A 21,886-nucleotide genomic window follows, 5' to 3' on the forward strand; every position below is an offset into this window, starting at 1 on the left:
TGTGTGAATATATCATGTCATCGTATGCAATTAATTGGGTACAGAAATGGTTGATAGAAATCAATAAGGCCTTCAGACATCAGACTTTACCCGAGAGACAACACATGTTTTGCTGTCACTGAGACAGACTTGGAATATTCAGGGAGTTATACAACACCAAACTCCACTGCTGCTCAGAGTGGGAAACAAATGTATCCTGTCATGAATCCCCTGCATCCTGTCAAAGCCAAAGCTTTGTGTTCAAGAGGAATTAATGAGCATGTGATAAACCAAATAGAGAGTTCACCCAAAAGAAGAATATATATATATATATATATATATATATATATATATATATATATATATATATATATATATATATATATATATATAGAATGTAAAAATACATGCAACCAAATATAAATAAAAATAATTTAAAATGTAAATTAATTAGGTTACATTTATTGTTTTTAGTAACTGTCACTTTGAATGCAATATATGTATATGTGTTGTTTTAAATATATATAAATATTCCTTCTATTTACAGTAGTTTATATTTGTGTGTTTGCATATATATTTAGAGAGCGGGAACAAGAGAGAGAGCATTTTAACACATTGAAATAATTTAAAATAAATAAATAAATAAATGTAAACAAGTAAATAACAAATACAAATAAAAAAGTACTGTATTCAAATACATTTTAATATTTAAATGTAACCAGAAAAAAATTAAATGTGAACCACTGCCAATTGATCTTCATTAAACTAGAATGGAATTATCATAAGTCTGGAAACTTTAATGTCTGCAGTACACAACAGCTTCACAACCCACACCAAAGTATTCACTACAAATGTCTCCAATTTAACCCCAGTGTCTTGAGTTAGCCAGCACTGTGTTCTGTCTTTAATGTGGGCATTGCTGTGAGGCGTTGTGGTTCACACATTAAATGGTGATTTTGAGTCGTAAAACTAGTGCTGAACCCCAGGGGAGTAGTAACATCATTTATCAAACACTTCAAATTCGCTACATTAACCCCAGGCAGTCTGAGCCATTACAATATTCTCATTAAATAGTAGGACTAACAAATATTGCATTCTGAGGATGTTTTAGCAGGAAATCAGGTCATCAATAAAGGATGTTCAAAATGTGCTCTGGAAATCTTGTATGTAAACTCCCATGTGTTGTTTTGAGCACACATAGAGACAGGCACAGTGAAATGAAAGGAATTTTGCTTTGCAGGTAGTTTTGTTCAACAGCTCATATGGATGGCTTGTGTGCATCATGTGAATGTATTTTGCTGTTGTAAGTCATGTTAAAGGAGTGATTCCTTTCCAAAATACGCTTTAAACAAATAAGTGGTTTGTAAATTATTAGCTGAAGTTGGTTTTACAACTCTTGGGAGATGTACTTTAACGTGTTGGACATTCATTGTTTGCTTCAAACTAGTCCGTTCGTGCCCAGGTCTTTATTAATAAGGTTTGGATCACACTGAAGCTTATTCTGGCAAATCAAACTGGCAGACATCTTATTTCAGGAGAAAAAGGTGAATAATGACCAGGAACCTTCAAGCTCCAACATCTACACAGATGAATAATTAGCACAAATACACAAAGTGATGGAGTATAAGTTTTCTGTCAAAGGAGAATTGTAGATACTTGATGAGTAACTGATGAAAAGAGCTTTCAAGCCAATAAACACTTTTTAAAAAAAGTTTATAGCTTAAGGTTTAATCAGGATGATATTACAACAAAACACTTTGTAATGGCTCTAAATATCACATCATCCAAACAGATCCATTTAATTCAGACTGAGCTGAGAGATTTAATTTCTCCTGGCATCACTGCATAGTCTTGCATGTTATTCCATATGTCTACCACAAGAAGGCAGAATTGCACCTTGAATGCAGTTGTGAGCGTTTCGTTCTCAAAAGCATACTGAAAACTTCACCCAAAATGAAGGACTATTGAGAATTAATTAAAATACATTTTCAAACAGGAATCATTTGAATTAAAGTCTTATATTGATGTCATCAAAGATATGCAATTGTTTAAAAAAAAAAGTGCTGTTAAATACTGGATTTAAAGACCAAATTAATTGTGAAAAAATCTTTTACACTTCAAATCATACAAAGAGACATTTTCCATATCAAAGTTTATTGCTGACATGCATGTAGAGATTTGATGGTACAAAAATATGTCTTCTATACAAATTTGTTTTTCATCTCTGTACAATTACCCAGTTTTTTTTTCTTTGACACCATTCTAACCAAGCAACTTACAACATAAAATGTTCAGGCTTTTGACCAGTTTCATTGTTTTGTTTTACACCAGATTTTGATTTTCCAGTTTTAGCAAAAGACACAAAAAGTAACAATTCTAAAGAGAAGCCTCCCAATTTATGAAACATCTGCACAAAGTGGCCTAAAAAGAAATGTAAATCTAAGTTAAACAATGTTGTATCTTCCCTTGCAGTGTCTTTCTGGTTTTTGGAGTGTTCATCATTTGCAAAACACCCACATCCACTCCAATTTCTGCTGCATCTTGGGCACGTCTTGCGAATTAGAATCATGCACTAACTGCTTCAAATTTGTATACAGAGCTCAAAAAACGTACACTTCTAATGCAGCAGACAGAATTTTGGACATCACAAAACTGTCTATTGCAAGTGGGATGGGGGAGTTTGCAGTCACTTGTGTAGAGGGCATATTAAACAGAAATATTTACTAATTTTTCTCTTCTAGATTTTGGGTACAGACTACACAACCACATCAACAGCAGCCATATTCCAACTGTACAAATTTGCTATGATATAATGGCTTTTGTGAGAACTCTATGTGGACCTAGGATATAGCCTTGAGGCACTCCTTTTTGAATATGAGGAAAGACTTTGATCTGCTCACAAAAAGTACCTCTCCATCAAGTCACACATATTATCCACTAAAATACTGCTTTACAACCAAATAGATTCACATTGAGGTGGGACAAACTAATGCTTTCAATGGTGGCTTGTGTGGAATTGGTGCTATTCCTCAGAATTATAATACCCTGCACTGGGTTTTGCGCTATTGACGCCTATCCGCCATTACGATGTCTTTCACACTGGCCAGAGTGCGGTATCATTCTATCTCGCAAGATAAATTCTACATTGATTCTACATGTCATGCTAATGTGCACGATTATTTAGTTGACTTAAAATAGAGCTATGCAAAGTCAGTCACCTAATTAGCGTAGCTTAATATACCGACAGGATTGTTGCAATAATCATTCAAGAATTTTTTTCAAAAGAATTGAGAAAATAAAACAAAACCTTCACTGAAGATAGAAGGAAAAACGTGAGAGATCACTGCAATGCTTTTGAGTGATACATGATCTCTACATTTACCATGGCAGATGAATTAAAAACAGCAAATAAATTAAAAGGAAAACAGAAAGATACAGATATACTACAAAACTGTATGTCTTCAAAAGAGGAAATTAAAGTGGAGATTAAAAGGACAAGCCAAGCTGCTAGTCATGAGCTCAGAGATCTACAGTACTGAATGACCTTTTCATCTAATGACACGAGTGGAGCCAGACATAAAGGCATTGCAAACTAAGCCACAGGTCCACAGGTCAATGCAAGCCAACCGCCTATTACACTAAGATATATTCTAGCATCAGAAGTACATATTCACTGCTCACGGTTGATTTGAGAATCTGTTGATAATCTAAGGCAAGATATCCCACAGTTATGCTTTATACACATGGTGTAGCTTAAAACAGGACTGAAAAGTCAAATGTCATTAAGAATCTGTTTCCCATGCAATTTTCTCACATAAGAAACAGATGGAGAAGACTAGGTTTCATGGCATTTCCTTCCTGATTAATATGAAGCAGTTAATAACCATACATGGTAATGAGCGGTAGGTAATAGAACAAAAAGAAAAACAAAAAGAAACAATCCCCTATGCAATGGGTTTCTTTGTATCACTGTGGCCAGAAACGTTCCCTAGCGGCCAATTCTTGATCCCTGAGCTGCAGCTGAAATCTGTGTGGTGAATGAAAGCCCCGGAGATACAGGACATGGCAGAAGATGCACTTTGATGGCTTGGCATGTTATCAGAAGGTGAGCGCTCTAGACGGAGGGACACAAATGGAAAGGAGGGCTTAAGGGCTGTGCTTATGGGGCTTATCTTGGCTTAGACTTCAGCATGACTCCATGAGCCGCCCTGCTTTCTGACAGTTTCATCCCATCACCAGCAGTCCTGTACCTCGTCTTTTTCCAAGCACAGCCCTGCGAAGAGTCCCCGTGTGACACACACCAAAATCCACAAAAGTACCACCAAGCTCAGCTCTCAAGAGTCCGGAGTAGTGGCATATTACATGATTGATGTACATTTCCATTTGGTTGAATGCACAGGAAATGGTGTTGTTGCATTTTCTGCTGCCTTCTGATTGGACGAAAGCAAGAGGGGAGAAGAACGTACCTTATCAGCCGGTTTGGATGCCAAGCTATCCTTTTGGTTGTATGCATCCAGACACAGATGCTAGCTGCCAACAGAAACCCATTCACATAGAGGAAAAAGAAACATGCGCTGCTATGATTTCAGTAATATGAGATTTTTAGCTTTTTATCTTGTGAAACTTAACATCTTCAATGGAAATAAAGAGAATAATCCTGCTTAAAATGCTACCGTTTTAGTAGATGGGAGGGGGAGCTTATTTAGATTGTGAGAAAAAAACCAATCACTGGTTTTGACACAGAATAGTTACACAACCACAACGCTAATGCTCTTGAGCCTGTGCTTGTCTCCCCTCAACATAACTGAGTCCTGCGAACGGAGAGCGTTGTTAAAAACTGATCGAGAAAGGATGAAATAGAGAGATGGTAAGAGGTAGATTTGCAGTCATAGATACAGATGGGAGTGGAACAGATGAACTGGTTGAGGGGAACAGAACAAAAGGGTTGATCATGTGATCCGAGGCTTTCCTGTAGAAAGTGCTGGGGGAGAGGCGGATAGAAAAAGGGTGGTTGTGTGTGATCTGCTACATGATTCTGTTGGGGGTATTGCTGAAAAGGTATGTGTGTGTGTGTGTGTGTGAGAGAGAGAGAGAGAGAGAGAGAGATTTGGGCAAGGATTGGAATGGTGGAGGTGGTGTTGTTGGTCAAAGTCTCATTAGATCTGTGTCCAGAGTGTGTGTCTTGGGCCGATGAATGGAGCAACAGAGCGCTGTGTCTGCCAGACTCACGCTGCATGCTCACACACACACACATACACAAGTGTACATGAGAGAGTGCACCCAGTTCCGTGGCTCGCTCCACTCCCGGTGACCCCGTCTGTGGACAGAATGAAGGTGCTACTTCCGGAGGAAGCGCTGGGCCAGTATTGCGGCATCCAGAGGACTGATGGGTTGAGCGTCGTGGCCAAGGCGCCTCACCGGAGGCACATTACCGAAATGCCTCTTGCTGAGGAAGTTCTTGGTCTCGTGGATAGTGTTTTTCTCTTCTGCCAACAAGAGCTGTTGCCTCATGTAGTTCTCAAATTCGTACTGAGACGACTCCTCTGTCACTTTCGCCTGGGAAGGGGGGTCAATAAAAGACCGTTTCATGCCAGAAAGTACCTCATTATGTTAATGCAGTTTCTATTATTATTCATGATTTAATGCCGCTTAAGGCATAACATATTTTGGACCATATTTATAAAATACAAGTAAAATGAATTTGTAAATAAGACAGGTCATAGATAAATGGTCCCAATAATTTGAATGCAACATTTTATGCATACAGCAAATATTTTTTTGACATTGAGTCATTCTTCAATATTATTGTAACATCTACAAGCGGTACTGACCTCCTGAAGATGTTCGGGGTGGTTAAGCTGATCGTCTATGTCCGGCACCACTTGTAGAGGGCCACTCAGTGAGGACACAGATTGCCTATTTAAAAAAAATAAATCAGTCAATGACAAATGGGAATTTTCAGATCTATAGCCACGGGAACATTAAATGCATCACTGAAAACAGCACTGGATTGCAAAAATGTGGCAAGACAACATCGCTGGCCCAAAATGACATCATCCCATAACATGAATTCCTAAGAAGAAGTCGTCTCGGCTAAAAATGGAACAATAAAGTTGATCTCATTTCAAATGAGACGCACCAGGATGTGATGATGGCACTCAGCGACTCGAGCACCTCGGTGGCAGTGAGCCTCTGCTGGGGGTCAAGGACCAGAAGCTTCCTGATCAAACACACTGTATTTTCAGATACCCGCCCATCCCTGTGCAAATGAAACAGGCACAAGACAAATTAGCATTTCCATCTCCAAAAATAAATAAATTGTAGATTATTAATTTAAAAGGAATATCTCACAAAATATATATTTTTTATGACTTTGTTTTCTTTCCATGGAACACAAATGATTTATTTTCTGTTATCATACATAAGGAACAATTCAACGGAAATCTTTACATTCAATGATGAAGAACATGAGTGTTTTTCATTTTTGGGTGAACAATCCTTTTAAACAAGGGCCACCACAATATTTGCCAATTAACATTTTTCAACAATTAATTCATATCAAAACACAGAAAGATAATGGAGAGACTCACTCAGGGATGGAGTACTCCGCTGCTTTGATCTTCCGGAAGAGCTCTTGAGGTATACTGTCGTAGAATGGGAACTGGCCGTAAAGCATGGTGAACAGCACTACACCGAGCGCCCACATATCACTGGGTTTACCGCGGTATGGTCGACCTACAAGGAGACGCAAAGTTCAACAAGCAGCTCTACAACAGTTTGCTCATTCGATCAAACTGGAACTTTCTCTTGGGTGAGTAGTGAAAGTGTGTACATATTAAACATATGTTACAAATAGTGCCAAAATCGAATAAAGTCCCCCAAATCCTGTTCACACTCACTACACCGCTTTGTTTATCACCGTAAATGGGCAGAACACAATGTGCCAGAAGAGTACAAATGAGTCATGGGAGCTTCTAAAATAGGGGTTAATTGGGTAGGTTTCTGTTTACTAAACAGCGTGATTTGTATGGTATATTTTTCTGTAAGGTACACATTCTCTGCTTCTACTTTGACCCTACGCATGAGAAAGCGAAAGAGAAGGAGACGAGAGAGTGAGCAATGGAAAAACAGTGAGAGGAAGAGAGCAAGAGAGAGATAGGGAGAGAGCAGGAAGAGTAGTTCCTCTCTGCATGACTCATTGTGATGACTCACTGAAGCAGCTCTCCCTTTGTTCTGCTGTCATATACGGCTGATTTACTCCCGGTTTCTTTCTGTCATTTTACTGTGAATGGAGACCGCAAACAAGAGCTCGACTGCGCCTCTATTTAACATGCATGCTCGGAATGCACCATCTAACCAGAGCCTACATCCATAGAGGTATTGGGAAAAACCCCCAAAACACATGAAAGACAGTTCTGGAAAGGTGGTGCTGTTTGATACTTTAGCTAGTGAGTCAACTAAACGAACAAGATTTAAATGCAGAGATCTTCAACTATGTATTGTACAAACAGCACTCTGCACGCAAAGTTCATGTGACAAAAAAACACAGTCCACAAAGAAACTTTTATCGAAAATAGACATTTTAAACATATATTTACAGTATCATTGAATTAGTTATATGCTTCAATCCACGTCACATCGCTTCATTTATATTTTTCAATGATTTGATGGTGTCTTTGAATTGAGCAAAAAACAAAGCATCTTAGAACACAGCCAACTTAATGGTAAAGATGGTGTCGGAATGTAAATACAATGTAAAAAAAATCTAATTTTAATTTTACTTTTAAAAAAAATATCAATATGAGGGGGAAAATTAGACATTTATATTTTATTAAATATTTATTAATTTATTTATTGAATGTGTGTTAATATAAACATTATTAATATTTTTTTAACATATAATATTAAAGAATATTTTTATATTGACAGTTTTTGTAACGCCTCAATTTTTTTTAATCTCCAAAAACAATACTGACTTGACACTTTTAAGTTTGTGAAAATCAAAAAAGCTCCAAATAATTTTTGCATGTTAACTATTTAATGTGGGGCTAACTGGACTATGCTAGATAAACGTTTGACAGACAAGATAAATAGCAAGTCCCATTTACTGAAATTACATCACTTGAGTGAACTTTAATTCTGCACAGTGAGAGATTGTTTGGAAAGATACACCTCGTGTTACAACCGCTGATAATTTGATCCGTCGCACTGCTGAGATCTGCTCGAGGCCATGACAACGAGCTTAAGGGAAGAGTTTTGGTATCGAGACGTTGATGAGCTAACAGGTCAAGTCTTGCGGCTCACAACACACATTATGTCTTTAATAAACATAACTATTGCTCATCCATGCTGACGGTTTGTGATTGCTGTTCTGATTAGGGCTGTGTAGGTGGTTGGGTTTATGAGCTTTGATTACAGTGGTGACACGGAGGGTAAGTCATGTGAATCACACACATAAACATACACAAACACACACACAGAAGCTGAATTCTCACCGCTCAGGACATCTGGGCTGATGTAGGCTGGACTGCCTCGCTGGTCCTTTAACAGATCTTCCTCACTCACCAAATGCTTGCCAAGGCAAAAGTTTGTGATGGTGATCCGATGGGTCCTGCAGCACACAAAACACCAATAACGTCAAAGAACACCCATGAATCCTCACATCAAGTTGCACTGTTTAGATTCAAAAGATAGCTTGTGAAATCCATAATGTGCGAAAATCAAATGGAAAAAAGAAACTATATTTTGAATAAAGAAAATTAGTTAGGACCTCATTATTATTACTACTGACAATTTAGCTTGTCCTTAAAAAAAAGGCGTGCAAATGAATTATACATAGCGGATGATTAGAGGGCTAGGCAAGAGTCCGGTAAAATAATTCAAAATAACTTAAAATACAAATATTGTTGTGTTTATGAATTTAATATGATTGTGATACTCTATTCATTCCAAGTGGGTATACATGTATACATAAAAACACACTTTTTTTACACTATACATGCAAATCAAAACAAAACTCTACCTGTTGTTAGGTGAGTCGTGTTTGTATCTGTGCAAACATGCCTCTGATATTTTTGTCTCTGTCATTAAATCTAATCTGTGGCAGGGAGCCATACTGCCTTTCCAGAAAGCAGAACCCAACATGACAGAACACACCGTGACTGCACTTGACAAACAAGTGAGTCACCTGTGGCTTCTCACAAGCTCAGGGATGACTAATCTTTGCACCTCAGAAAGGAAAGAACGACACTTTTTTTTTTTCAGTGACAGGCATGCAATGAAAACAAGCACTCTAACAAACACATAGAAATGCTGTCTGGTAAAAAATGCATTCACATTTACAATGAGCAAAACTGACACGTCAGCTGACAGAGCTGAACTGGGGGACCTCCAATGTGAGAATTCACACAGTCACAGCTGTAATCTCCCTTCGCTGAAAAGAAAAAAAAAAACCTCCACCAATACAGCTCCATCTCTCAGCTACATCCTCTTTTCCCATGCTTACCCAGTTACGCTCTCACTTTCACACCCTGAAAGTGACGGTCACACTTACGCCTAACAGCTACAAACAGGCCCGTTCCTCAAGCTTGATTTTTTCCCAGCAGATTTACTTACAGATTTACAGCTGATTACCTTCTTCATTTTAAAAAAGGAGGGTCATGATTAAATTAGATTAAAAGAGAAAAGAGATTAGTCACAATGGACTTTGGGGAAAAACAACATTCAGTCTTTCCATCCTACACTGTAATTGAAAACTATTTATGACTGGTACAAATGCAGTTTACTTTTAGCATTGCATTAATTTATCAAATGCAACAATATTTTTGTGCATGAACTGGATCTGCTAAGCTCCAGATGGCTCACACTACAGGATTAGATGATTATTGATGATCCTGTAAAGTTTATATGGTTCATGGCAATTTCAAAGATTTTGTTTAATGAGGGTTATATGAAGCAAACTAAACTAATTTAATTTGTTTCATATTGTATGGCTTTTTTTGCATGGCAGTTTCTTTTTGCTTCGACCATTTCAATTGTACCTGCTCCTAATGTCTGAACCATTCGTTTTTTGAAACACGGTTTCCACTAATTTTCATCTTCATAATAGTTTTAGCCTTAATATAAGCTTTCATCTGGCTTCATCATGACCATGTGCCTTGGTTCCTGAGCGAAAAGAGTCAGCAAGTTTCTTCTCAGGACATTCTCATTGCTTACTCTCCTCTTCCTGCTCATGTGAAGAGAAGCCTCCCGGTCTCTCAGTGCTGCTAAAATTAGTCCCTGTTGATGGGAAAAGTTAAATGGTTAAAACGCTAGAGGAAGTCTTGATGCCGAAATCCGGTCAGAACTGCCTCTGATGGGTGAGGTTAATGTGGGATTTTGATGCAATTGTTTGGTATTGGAGTTCCTTTGCTTGGGCAAGCAGTGTTGTAAGAGGAACAAAGCTAATAGTGAAAGCAAATGTGCAGATCAGGCAATTTGTTCACTTTTATAGAGTCTTGACGGTGACAGCCATATGGTGTCAAGGAGGGAAAAGAGGTATGAAGTAATGGCGATAAATGCTTGTGAAATGTGAGAGAAGCTTCAGCACTAAAGGAAGTTATTGACAAAATGCTGAGGATAAACAATGCCTGCACAGGTCGATTAGGACCACCAGATTCGGCAGTTATTTTTGAAGGCCCAAACGTCGTCAAAAAACCCCAAAAAAACAGTGTACATGTCATGGACCACTTATGACTAATACCAAGTACTTTCCATTCCACCCAAAGCCAACAGTCTGCCGGCTGGGAAGGGTCACACAGTCAGTATGATCAGAGGGGTATTTGGAGAGTGAACAAGAGTGAGAGAGTGCTCTGCCAGCGTTACGTGAGTGTGACTCAGTTCTGAGCTATGGATCCTTTGGCAGAGGGCTGTATTATCTCCAGCTGGGACATTGTGTTCTGCTTTCTTGCTGAACTGAAGTAGACAGACCAGACTGCTTGGTTTTATCACCATAGGGTCCAGTGGCAAGTGCGTATGTGTGGATGTTTTCTTTTTTTGTTCAGCAACGATGTATTGGTCCGTGCCTGTCCTTTTAATTGACTCCCGTGGAAAGGCGTAAAGCGCTCGACTCAACAACAGCACATGCAAGATATTAAGATTAAAAGGCAAAAACTATATTGAAAAAAAAAAGGTCTATGCACAAATGCACTGAAATTCATGTGTTACTCAATTTTCATATTTTATGATTTCCCAACTCCAAAATTTTTGCATCTTGCAAGTTTACCAAGTCATTTCATTTTTAGCCTAGCTTTATACTGAATTTGAACCTACAAAGTGTATTTGATTTTTGCTTTCCTGTCACTTTTTAAATCAACAGGGCTAGAGAATGGAAGCAGTGTGGGAAGTGACACAATCTCTCCTCAAGCAAGACTGCATTGCCACAGCTCTGACATATACCATTTCACACATAAATAAGATTTCCAAGTGCAAAAACCAGCTTTAGTAACTGGCGGGCATCCATCTCTATAAATAAACCCCAAAGTGTCGCCCACAAAGCTGCCAGGTGCATTTATGAGAAAACACCACAAACATAAAAAACCCCATGTCACATGTCTTCCTTCTTTCAATCTATTTGTACACTACCATTCAGAAATTTGGGGTCTACAAGCAATTTTTTTATCTTTTTTTATGTTTTCGGAAGAATTTGCTTATGCTCACAAGGCTGCATTTATTTCATAAAAATACAGAAAAATATATATATTATATATTACCTTTTAAAACAACTTTTTTTTCCTATTTAAATATTTTGTCATTTTAATAATTGATTCCTGTAATGGGAAGCCATTTATTTCAATATTCAGTTTCACAGGATCATTTAGAAATGATTCTAATATGCTAATTTAACTCTCAAGAAACATTTAGTTTTATCAGTGTTACAACCATGCTGCTAAATAATTTTGAGTAAACTGTGAAACTTTTAAGAACTTTTAAAGCTCTTTTTAAGCATTGAATGGTAGTGTAGTCAAGAAGCTAGATGCTCAAAAACAGGAAAGATCACTCTAAAAATTATTTTCTAACAGAAAAACTTCCACTTCTTTGCTGTAGGCTTGATGAAGGGGTTAATGGCAGAAAATGTGCATAATGCATACCTTCAATTCAATCAGCCAGGACACAAGAAGTACAGTTGCCAGTAAAGAGACTAGGAAAGTAGATGAGATATAAAAGAAACAAGCTCCACTCCTCTTCTCACTACACATGCCACTGAGCTTATATGGTGTGACGGGTTTCATAATTAGACAAGCTGTGCACTTATGTGACCGAACTACAATATGCGAGAACTCAGCAGTGAGCAGCACATGCTGGCAAATGTGACAGGCAGAACTGAGGATTTTCAATTAGTCAGTGAGCCTCTCGTTCCTGGGGACATTTGAAAAGGCAGAGACAACAGAACTGTGATTAGAAGTGTACCCGTTCCACACACACAGCAGAAAACACAAATGCACACGGCGCATATGGTGTTTGGAGAGGGTCTTTATGGATGGGGGACTGGGAATTCTGCTAGGCCTATCCAATTCACAATGCTTGCCGACCACAGATGCCTTCAAGCCAGCATGTGCGGTTTCATCACCCGCCCGCCCCCCTTCCCTGGCTCAATCATCCTCTCCTTTTTTCCAGGGAAAGAACCAGGGGCACGTTCCATGCCTACTTGTTTTAACTGGGATCGCTTCCCACTGCTCACACCCCCTCCCTTTTCAGCCTGTGGGGATGAATCACACTCTCACTAAGAGCTCAAGAGGAGAGAGGTCAATGAGGCCAGACGGTGCTCCATGAAACCCCAACAGAGAACGGAGCTCAGAGAAAACTCCACCAGCACAGCAGGTAAAAGAAAAAGGAAGAGAGGAGTCTTACCTTTTATTGAGCACCATGTTTCCAAGCTTCAAGTCTCTATGCACGATGTTCTTCTACGAAGGAAAAAAAAAAACAGCAAACTGTTACTATGAATACGAAAAGAAGTTGGCTACACTTTGGAGCGCTTGCAACCCGACAATCATCATTGTGGTACATTCCAAAAAAAAACGCCATGTACCATAATCCAACTTAATTTAGGGTGAATCACACAGTAAACATAAAATGTCATGTGCAACCACTTAACTTTTGCAATGTAACAAACTTCCAAATAAATCAAAATATTAAATAAAAAATAAAAAAAAAAGGACTTTTGGTCTGTACTTCATTTTATCAGTGGGAAACCACAATAGGTAAACAAACTCCTGACCTTGGCCTTGCTAGCGCCATTAAGAAAGTTGTCAAGTAAAACAGACAATTTTGATTTCACATTGACTTTAAAACCAGTTGGCAGCTCACCTTATGCAACGCCTCCACCACTCTCACCACATCATAGAAAATAACGATGGCCTCGCGCTCACTCAGTCGCTTCTCTTTGATGACGTAATGCTGCAGGTTGATGAGGTCTGCCGTCTTGTCGCTGAAGTCGTGCGCACAGAGGCAGTCAAGCACCAGACAGATTCGCCTCTTCATCTTCCGCACTTTGTTGGCCTCCATGTCCTCGACAATCTCACAGGAGCGGTCCTGAGATGAAGAAGTGAAAGAATTTACTTCAGACAGCCCAGCAGTGCATATAACAATGTGTAACAAACCAAACGAACACACAACTGCACCATTAAGCTTTTGAATTGAGCAGAAAAAGAAAATGCAGGATTAAAAGAAGATGATGTTAATCGACTGGTGGTACAAAAAGCACAGCAGTGATTCTCCAGTATGCCTCGCCAAGTGTAACAGCTTGAATGATGAAAGCCCTCCTTTGGTCACCTGAGACTGGGGTCAAATAAAGGCCATGAATCGATCGGCTGTGTGGTTTGTGTTTGCAATGACTGCGCTTTCGAACACAAGAAACGATCCATAATTAACTGGCCCACTCTAGAGAGAAGCTATAATAAACCAATCAATACTGCGAGCTTCAATGAATGGCCCTTACAGCATAGTACGGCTTGATCTGCAGCCCATTTCCACTGGGGAAGAAAGGAGAGGTCTAGATATAGTTGAAAAACAGGCGCAAGAGAGAGAGATAAAAAAAAAGAAGGCATCTTGCTCAGAGAGAAAGTAAGTGGTTGAGTCACTGCGAGTGCTTTGTGATGAAAATGAAAACAACTGGATGGTATATTGAAGAAAAATTAAGTTGTGGGACTGAGAACATACAGTCTGGGATGGATTCTTTAGGCACCTCTCATATCGATTGCATTTTGATTCAAAAAGGCACAGCCAGATTCCAAAACAAGTGTGCATTTCAATTTTGAAAAGCGGATTGTGGATAGATGTGTACTCTGATCAGCTAATAAAAACAGAATTAACAGATATAAGATATAAAAACTAAATTCTAAATTAGACTGAAACCTTCAAGTTGTTTCAAGCCTGTATGAGTTTCTTTCTTCTCCTGAACAAAAAAAATATATCAGTTTTTGAAGAATGCGTGTAACCAAACCAAACTATAAATTGGTGCGGCTCAAACCAAACCTATAAGAGAAAGAATCATGAAGCATTGGTCTTACCTCGAAGAGGCCGTGATGGTGCACCACTCCTTCTTGGTTGGAGAGCAGTGACAGTAAAGAATACTCTGTATGCAGGAGCATTTTCCCTTGCCTTTCTTCCTGTGTCTCTCCACGTTCTTCCAGGGTGAGAATCTACAACAAAGGTCAAAGGTAAGAAGACACCACACCACTAGATCCTGTTCTAAACCTTCCTGGGAGTCTCTTATCTCCACTGTGATGGCATACTATGCTATCAATGATCTTGAGGCAATACAGAGGGTCCATTAAAGGCTTTATCTACAAAGGGGACAGAGATAAGTCTCTCACATATCCTTCAACGCATCTGGACAACCATCTGAGGGACACTAGACTCATGGGCATGGAAGAGTGGGGTCAAAAAGTTAGACTCTAGGTTGACAAGCACCTTTCAGTGAAGCCCCTCAGTAACAGGCTGGTCCATAAACAAAGAGGTTTGCTGGTCATCTCTGAACCAGAGTCGGTCATGAATCGGACAGTATTGTGTAAATTTGTTGTGGCAGGTCAAAGGTTTGTGCAAACAGTGAGACACACAGGGACTTTTGTGCTCAGAAGCAGTCTCACTTCCCTGGTCAGGACATGTTTGAATCACATGGGATTTTCTTTTTTTCGTAAACTGTGTCTTTCTGTATCACATCACATCTGGTTTTAAAAGCCATTTTGGCTGATCTAAAACCCAATAAAAATGTAAACTGGAACAAACATGCATATTATATATATATATATATATATATATATATATATATATATATATATATATATATATATATATAAATCCAGCTCTACAACATGTTTGTTCCAGTTTACACACATTTTTTTCCCTCAATTAATAAAGATGATCAGAAAGTAGGCTCACTTATCCTTCACTGAATCCATCATAAACTACTTAAAATATTAAAACAGTTAACAGATATTGTAATACTAAAAATTGTAATAATGTTTCACAATATTACAGTTTTTACTGTATTTATGATCAAATAAATAAGAAAATAAAAAAATATTTTTTTTAAAAACTTTCAAACTTTTAATGACTGAATCAGCTCCAAAGTTTTGTGATAGTATCACTCTCTACCCATCTATGCAATGTGATTACAAATAGTCACGCAACATGAATTTGGAGCCAGATATAAATGATCTGTCTCGCCTGACCACTTGTGCTCCACCAAGATGTTAACACCATGTAAACAAGGCCTAAAAAAAGTACTCACTTTTAGCTGGTAGAAATCATCCGTCCCATCCTTTCTGGCTAGACACTGCACTATACTCTGCACGGGAGAGTTTCCCAGCCGTGGGCCTGTTGAGATGGAGGGGAATAAAGAAAAGAACTGTGAACAGATGAAAAAGGTATAGTCAGTACAGAGCACACCAATTCCCCTTGAGGCCAATCATAAATACTCTTATCACAGCGCCCTGCACCACTACGTCACACTGCTATTTCCAACTGTGATGGGTGCATTTCAAAGGCAAGATGACAGTGTGATAGTGGCATACAGGAAAAGACCTGCAGATTCAGAAGTGAAGCCGTCAATCTAAAACATTCCTGCAATTCTTTTCAAACAGAGGACTCTGAATGGAGTCTATACCCCCTCCTCCTCTCGCCTGCATAGAAACAAAAAAGATAGGGCTAGTGTTGAAGATTCACTTGCAATACCCTAGGCAGCTTACCTAAAACAAAGGGACCGACTCTCTTAGCATTGTTGCCAGATATCCCAGGACAAAGGAGCTTGCTGGGTCTGCCGGATGACTCTCCAGCCCCTCGTTCCGAAGCACGGCGTTTAGACATTCTGCAGATCTGAAAAAGAGTTGGGAAAGCTTCAATACTTGATTCATTAAATAACCTTACATGCAACCAGAGAAATATGACTTCTTGAATAAAACCAAATCTCCTAGGGATCCAAACAAAGCAACTCTATGACACTGATTAAATTCTTGCCTCGAGGGACAATAGCCAATCCAATGAGGTTTTCAGTACACCATCAACAAAGTGTGAGTTCTAAAGTGGACAAATAACAGGTGGGGGAAGGAGATCTAGCAAAAGTCATGCCCTCCATGACACCATTAACAGCTCTACCCCTGTATGAATGACAACCATATACATTTGCATGCGCAAAGATTAGCAGCAGGTGTGACCTGTGAATGTGACTTCTGTGTTAGACAATAGAAGTTTATTCGCAAATGGTGCTGCTGACCACAACTTGCCCAAGAAAGGCAAATGTTAAGCACTGACGGATCTCAAATTGTCTAAAATAACCCATGAATCTTGGACTCTGCTGCTGCAATTCATGCTTTTTTTCCCCTTTCACTATTTGTAATCCTTCCGTTCCTTAATCTGCATGGGTTTATCTGCAAATCTCTGTGGCGTAATCTGCATATTACAAGACTGCAATACTGACCGGTCTGCAACAAGGAGCAGTTCGAAAGAAAAAAAAATTCAGATTCATATCACGATGCAAGCTGGGGGTGGGAGAGTGCATTTATCATCGCAGATAGTTTTTCACCCCTTGGGCTCTTCAAAATCAATCTAAACTCTTTTTAAATGAAGGCACAATAAAGAAACTGGGCATGAAATCCTATTGATAAAATGGGAATCAATGTGCTCTTATATCAAATACATATAAAGCAGAACTAAAATAGCATCTGAATTTTAAATTACAGGCAGTAGTAAATGATGTGATTCACATTTAAGACATAAACTTGGTCGCATTGTAATTTTGAATGAAACAGACATTCAAATATAATTCTGCAACAGATCAAACAGCTTGTCTCGAGGACGTAGGAGGGGTACCGTTGGATCATTTCACACGTTTACAGCTTTTTGTCTTTCTGGACCCAGACTGTTGACAATGTGACAGACGGGGGTGAGAGACATGATTGTTTTCTCATCAACACTTTTGACATGCAATATTGGAGATCTGAAATATTTAAAGCACCACAGCTTGTTGCAAAAAATGTGTCTGTGCATTGGCTCAACTAAGGCAGAGAATGTGACCTGCAACCTCAAAAGGAAACGAAAGACATCACGGTTGGTATTCTGTAATAATTTTACATAATGCCAGACCTGAATGCAATTAAAGTTATCTCACTGACAGCAAGATGCACGTATGCTCGCAATCTTGAATCCAATTCAGAGCCACTGAATGGAATTCTCAGGAAGTGCACATCAGTAAATAGAAAACTGTCATTAGTCAGGCCTACTCACTCACCCTCCCATTGTTTCAAACATGACGCATTTCTGTGGAACACAAAAGGAGATGCTAGACGGTCTCAGTCAGCATTTGCTTTCATTGCATTGGGAAAAAATTAAATCAAGGCTGTTAGTTTCTAATACTAACATCATCTTTTGTGTTCCACTGAACTAATAAACATCACATATGTTTGTATAAACATAATTAAATAATTAACAAACGTTAGTTTTTAGTGAACCATTCCTTTAATAACAACAACATGGCATGCTGCTGATGAAATCATGCTATATGAAGGATTACTCATACTGCTTTGAATTCATCAGACTGAATGGATGTGTGTGGTCATCTTATGGCATTTTACAAACACATCACAGTCATAAAAAAATGAAATATCATCCATGCATGATTTAAACGCTCTGGTCCACACAGCAGCAGTACATTTTAATATTTTATCAGATCTAAATATACTAGCTGTCACTGCATGCATTGCAAACCTGAGAACCTGGCAACCTCCGAGCACCGACTGGCAGCTTGATGCAACCGGTATCAGATGTGCATTCTTGCACAATTTTTTTTTGTATATTTGGATGTCTAAGATTTATGGTGTGTAAAAACAAGTGACTAATGTTCCCATTTATAGTTAAAACGACAGCAGAGGGAATAGAAACACCGGAGCACTGCAATGTGATCACAACCGAGTACACGGTGTACATTGATAAATGCTGTCAACCAGCTAACGTTACAAGTAAAATTATAACAATACCACTAATATAATACCACTAATATGTATGACTTTAATAAGCGCGTGTAAGAAAACAAAGCTCATGCTCTTATTTATACAACGAGCCTACTCGAGTCGTCTAGCATTTGCAAGCGAAACTTGCTTGTTTTACCTTGTATTCTTGCTTATATATTCTATATCGCAACATGTTTAAAAAACACACACTTTATTCGTTGCAAAAGCGCGTTTATCTGCATTTAAGGGTGGAATTATAGACCAAAAAGCCATTGAGTTCACCGTGTCCCTTTAACGGACTGTGAAAATCTCCTATGTCGACCGACGGGCCATTTAACAACTTACCAAAACCGCCGAGGGAATCCTCTGTTGTACACTAATACCAACTCATTTCTGTCCGATTAAATGTTCAGCGGGGGTGCACCGACATTTACACTCCACCACGAAGCGGTTTGTTTCAAGCGAACTGGAGAAATTTCACGTTTACCGACAGGGGTTTTGAGGGAAAAGCCTTCTTAGGACAACTGATCACATCTTTCCATAGCAGCACCACCTGACAACGGAAATGACGCACATGCTGTGAGTGACGGAGCGGCGCGGCCAATAGAAAACGTTGTTTTGTGTTCCCGCCCCCTTGCGTGCGTTCTTGAGATTGACATTCTTCGCTAGTGTGGAATGATAAACGTACGCACTATGTAAATGAGCAGTAGAGTACTACTGCATAACTCCAGTCAAGTTTTGACAAATGTGGAGTTTTGTTAAAAAAATAAATAAAAAAACAAAAAAAAACGGAAAAATAATATTTATTACGATGGAAATTAATCGCCATACACGGAATTAAGTAAAAAGACACTTATTAAGCATGACTAAAAAATACATAAAAATAATACAAACACTTATATTTTGAGCAGATCCTTGGAGAAAATTTGAAAATTTTGAGTAATCTGAAGATATTTACAATAGATTTTCGTGCAAGCTCTGGCTTCTTCCATTCCACACGTTTGTTTTTGCATGTCATCACACAATATGGGTCAACAGCACTTAATACTATCTATAATAATAATAATTATATAGCTAAGTGTAAACAGCTGTCAGAAGCAAAATAATGTGTCAAATATTCACAATAAATATTTGCACTAGAAAATATCAGTACATTACTTGCTACTTCATTGTAATTATTTTTGAAATTTCATAGCAATTTATGAGTGAAAATAGTTTTCAGCTGCATCATAGCATTGTTTCTTAAATATATGCATGCATATTAATATAATAAAGTTTTGAGATATGAGGACATGTGGTTTTAAAGGTTATGAGTTATGTCGTAAATTTGCTAAAATAAAGAGAATCAATAAATATATGTTTCATTTGTGTTAAAAACATTCTAGAAATAATGTTTAATTAACTTAATAGTGGACTTTTTGTCACTTTAAGAAACTGCAGAAAGGTGTCTCAAGAATCAGCGGCAGGTGAAATAAACATGACACATTGATTACATCCAAGACTAAAGGTCAAATAGATAAATAATAATGTACCTGTGTTCATGCGAGTACAGCAAACCTCTGGGGTTTCTTGCATTCACAAGACCCTCTATATCGTATCCAATTTTAGATCCCCCAAAACTAACGGGCTTCACCCACAACAGCGAGTTTCAATTCAGTGGGCTGGTGCAGAGCTGCATGTCAAACAGAGAGGTTTTTTTAAAGGGCAGTAACTGATTTAAGGCTGTGCTGTCTTCCTGCCTTGACTCAGCATGGCCTTTGCCTTAAACCACATGAAACACTTTTATAAGCCTGTGGCTAAACATTGGCCAGCCCACGGTGTGTGGGGTGGAAACTGTGAATCATTCTTTACTAGTGCTCATGTCTGATAAAGAAGCAGTGGAATTTGAGAAAGACTGCAGGGACAATTTCACGAGCACACTCCTTACTGTAACGTCTGGACTTAGCATTCATTGTCTGTCACATTACCTTTATTCCTTTAGTTTGCTTCAACAATCTCTTGTTCTTGGAATAAGTGTTGTACTGGAATAACATTATATTTAAAGCATAGCAATTTGGTTATTTGCGTCATTTTTGAAGTGTTACCATAGTTTTATCCTGCAAAATCACAAATTATGAAGACAATGTAATGCTGTGCTTATATTTTTTGTGCATTTTTTAATAAAATGTAAACCTTCGGCCAGTTTCTCAAAATTGGATTATGCATTTTATTTCCACAATATTTCCAAGAAATAATGAATCATTCACTTATAGCTCTACTCTGCCTTGAAAATGTGCTGAGGTCTGACATGTGTCTAAAGAATTGTATCCATGTCAATAATTATGAAAGCCACCCCCCCCAAAAAAAAAAAAAAAAATAAAAAAAAATATATATATATATATATATATATATATATATATATAGATAGATAGATAGATAGATAGATAGATATGTACAGACCAAAAGTTTGGACACACCTTCTCATTCAAAGAGTTTTCTTTATTTTCGTGACTATGAAAACTGTAGAGTCACACTGAAGGCATCAACACTATGAATTAACACATGTGGAATTATATATGGAATTATATGCATAACAAAAAAGTGTGAAACAACTGAAAATATGTCATATTCTAGGTTCTTCAAAGTAGCCACCTTTTGCTTTGATTTCTGCTTTGCACACTCTTGACATTCTCTTTATGAGCTTCTAGAGGTAGTCACCTGAAATGGTCTTCCAACAGTCTTGAAGGAGTTCCTTGAGAGATGCTTAGCACTTGTTGGCCCTTTTGCCTTCAGTCTGCGGTCCAGCTCACCCCTAAACCATCTCGATTGGGTTCAGATCCGGTGACTGTGGAGGCCAGGTCATCTGGCGCAGCACCCCATCACTCTCCTTCTTGGTCAAATAGCCCTTGATGCCTTCAGTGTGACTGTACAATTTTCATAGTCATCAAAATAAAGAAAACTCTTTGAATGAGAAAGTGTGTCCAAACTTTTGGTCTGTACTGTATATATATATATATATATATATATATATATATATATATATATATATATATATATAAATAATTTATCATTTTGTTTAATTTTAATATTATTTACATATTTATTAAGCAATTTCTGAGTGCAATTTTTATTATTTATTTATTTATTTTTGCAGTGTAGGTGACATGACTTTTTTTTTTTTTTTTTGCTGTTTTTAATAATATTCAAGATGTTCTGGAAGATAAAGTGTACCAGAAATGCATCAGCGCACAGTCACATCATGTCAAAATATTTAGCTGTGGGAGTCAAAAAAAGCACAGGTAATGAATATTAGAAGCTTTTTCCCATGGAGGAACAACTGTGACAGCAATTCATTCATAACTGTGTGGGTGAGAGATTCATCTCCCACGACTATTCAAATGAGCACAGGGGTTTTCAGTATTGCTTGTCTGGAAAAGTCATAACAG

General features: G+C 38.1%; 1 protein-coding gene across 2 annotated transcripts; it reads right to left on the reverse strand.

Moving 5' to 3' along the window:
- Positions 1 to 2,116: 2,116 nt before the first annotated feature.
- On the reverse strand, positions 2,117 to 20,194 carry LOC127974772 (serine/threonine-protein kinase 40). 2 transcript variants are annotated; one of them, XM_052578275.1, is made up of 11 exons: positions 19,994 to 20,194; positions 16,206 to 16,332; positions 15,749 to 15,834; positions 14,526 to 14,657; positions 13,324 to 13,548; positions 12,868 to 12,920; positions 8,475 to 8,590; positions 6,570 to 6,714; positions 6,119 to 6,238; positions 5,811 to 5,895; positions 2,117 to 5,535 (listed from the first exon to the last, which is right to left on the reverse strand). In XM_052578275.1, the coding sequence occupies exons 2-11, from the start codon at positions 16,321 to 16,323 to the stop codon at positions 5,317 to 5,319; spliced, it is 1,299 nt and encodes a 432-aa protein (XP_052434235.1). In that variant the 5' UTR covers positions 16,324 to 16,332; positions 19,994 to 20,194; the 3' UTR covers positions 2,117 to 5,316. The 2 variants fall into 2 exon arrangements, with proteins under 2 accessions (XP_052434235.1, XP_052434234.1); XM_052578274.1 differs by lacking the exon at positions 19,994 to 20,194 and adding an exon at positions 18,807 to 19,048.
- Positions 20,195 to 21,886: the final 1,692 nt, after the last annotated feature.

Source organism: Carassius gibelio, chromosome B16 (assembly GCF_023724105.1).
Source record: "Carassius gibelio isolate Cgi1373 ecotype wild population from Czech Republic chromosome B16, carGib1.2-hapl.c, whole genome shotgun sequence".
Lineage (NCBI taxonomy): Eukaryota > Metazoa > Chordata > Actinopteri > Cypriniformes > Cyprinidae > Carassius > Carassius gibelio.

Coding starts and splice junctions, on each gene's coding strand:
- LOC127974772 (XM_052578275.1), bottom strand. CDS start 16,323: ATGTCTAAACGCCGTGCTTCGGAACGAGGGGCTGGAGAGTCATCCGGC. Junction 15,835..16,205: donor AGTCGGTCCCTTTGTTTTAG/GTAAGCTGCCTA, acceptor CCATCTCAACAG/GCCCACGGCTGGGAAACTCT. Junction 5,536..5,810: donor ACCCCGAACATCTTCAGGAG/GTCAGTACCGCT, acceptor CCCCCTTCCCAG/GCGAAAGTGACAGAGGAGTC.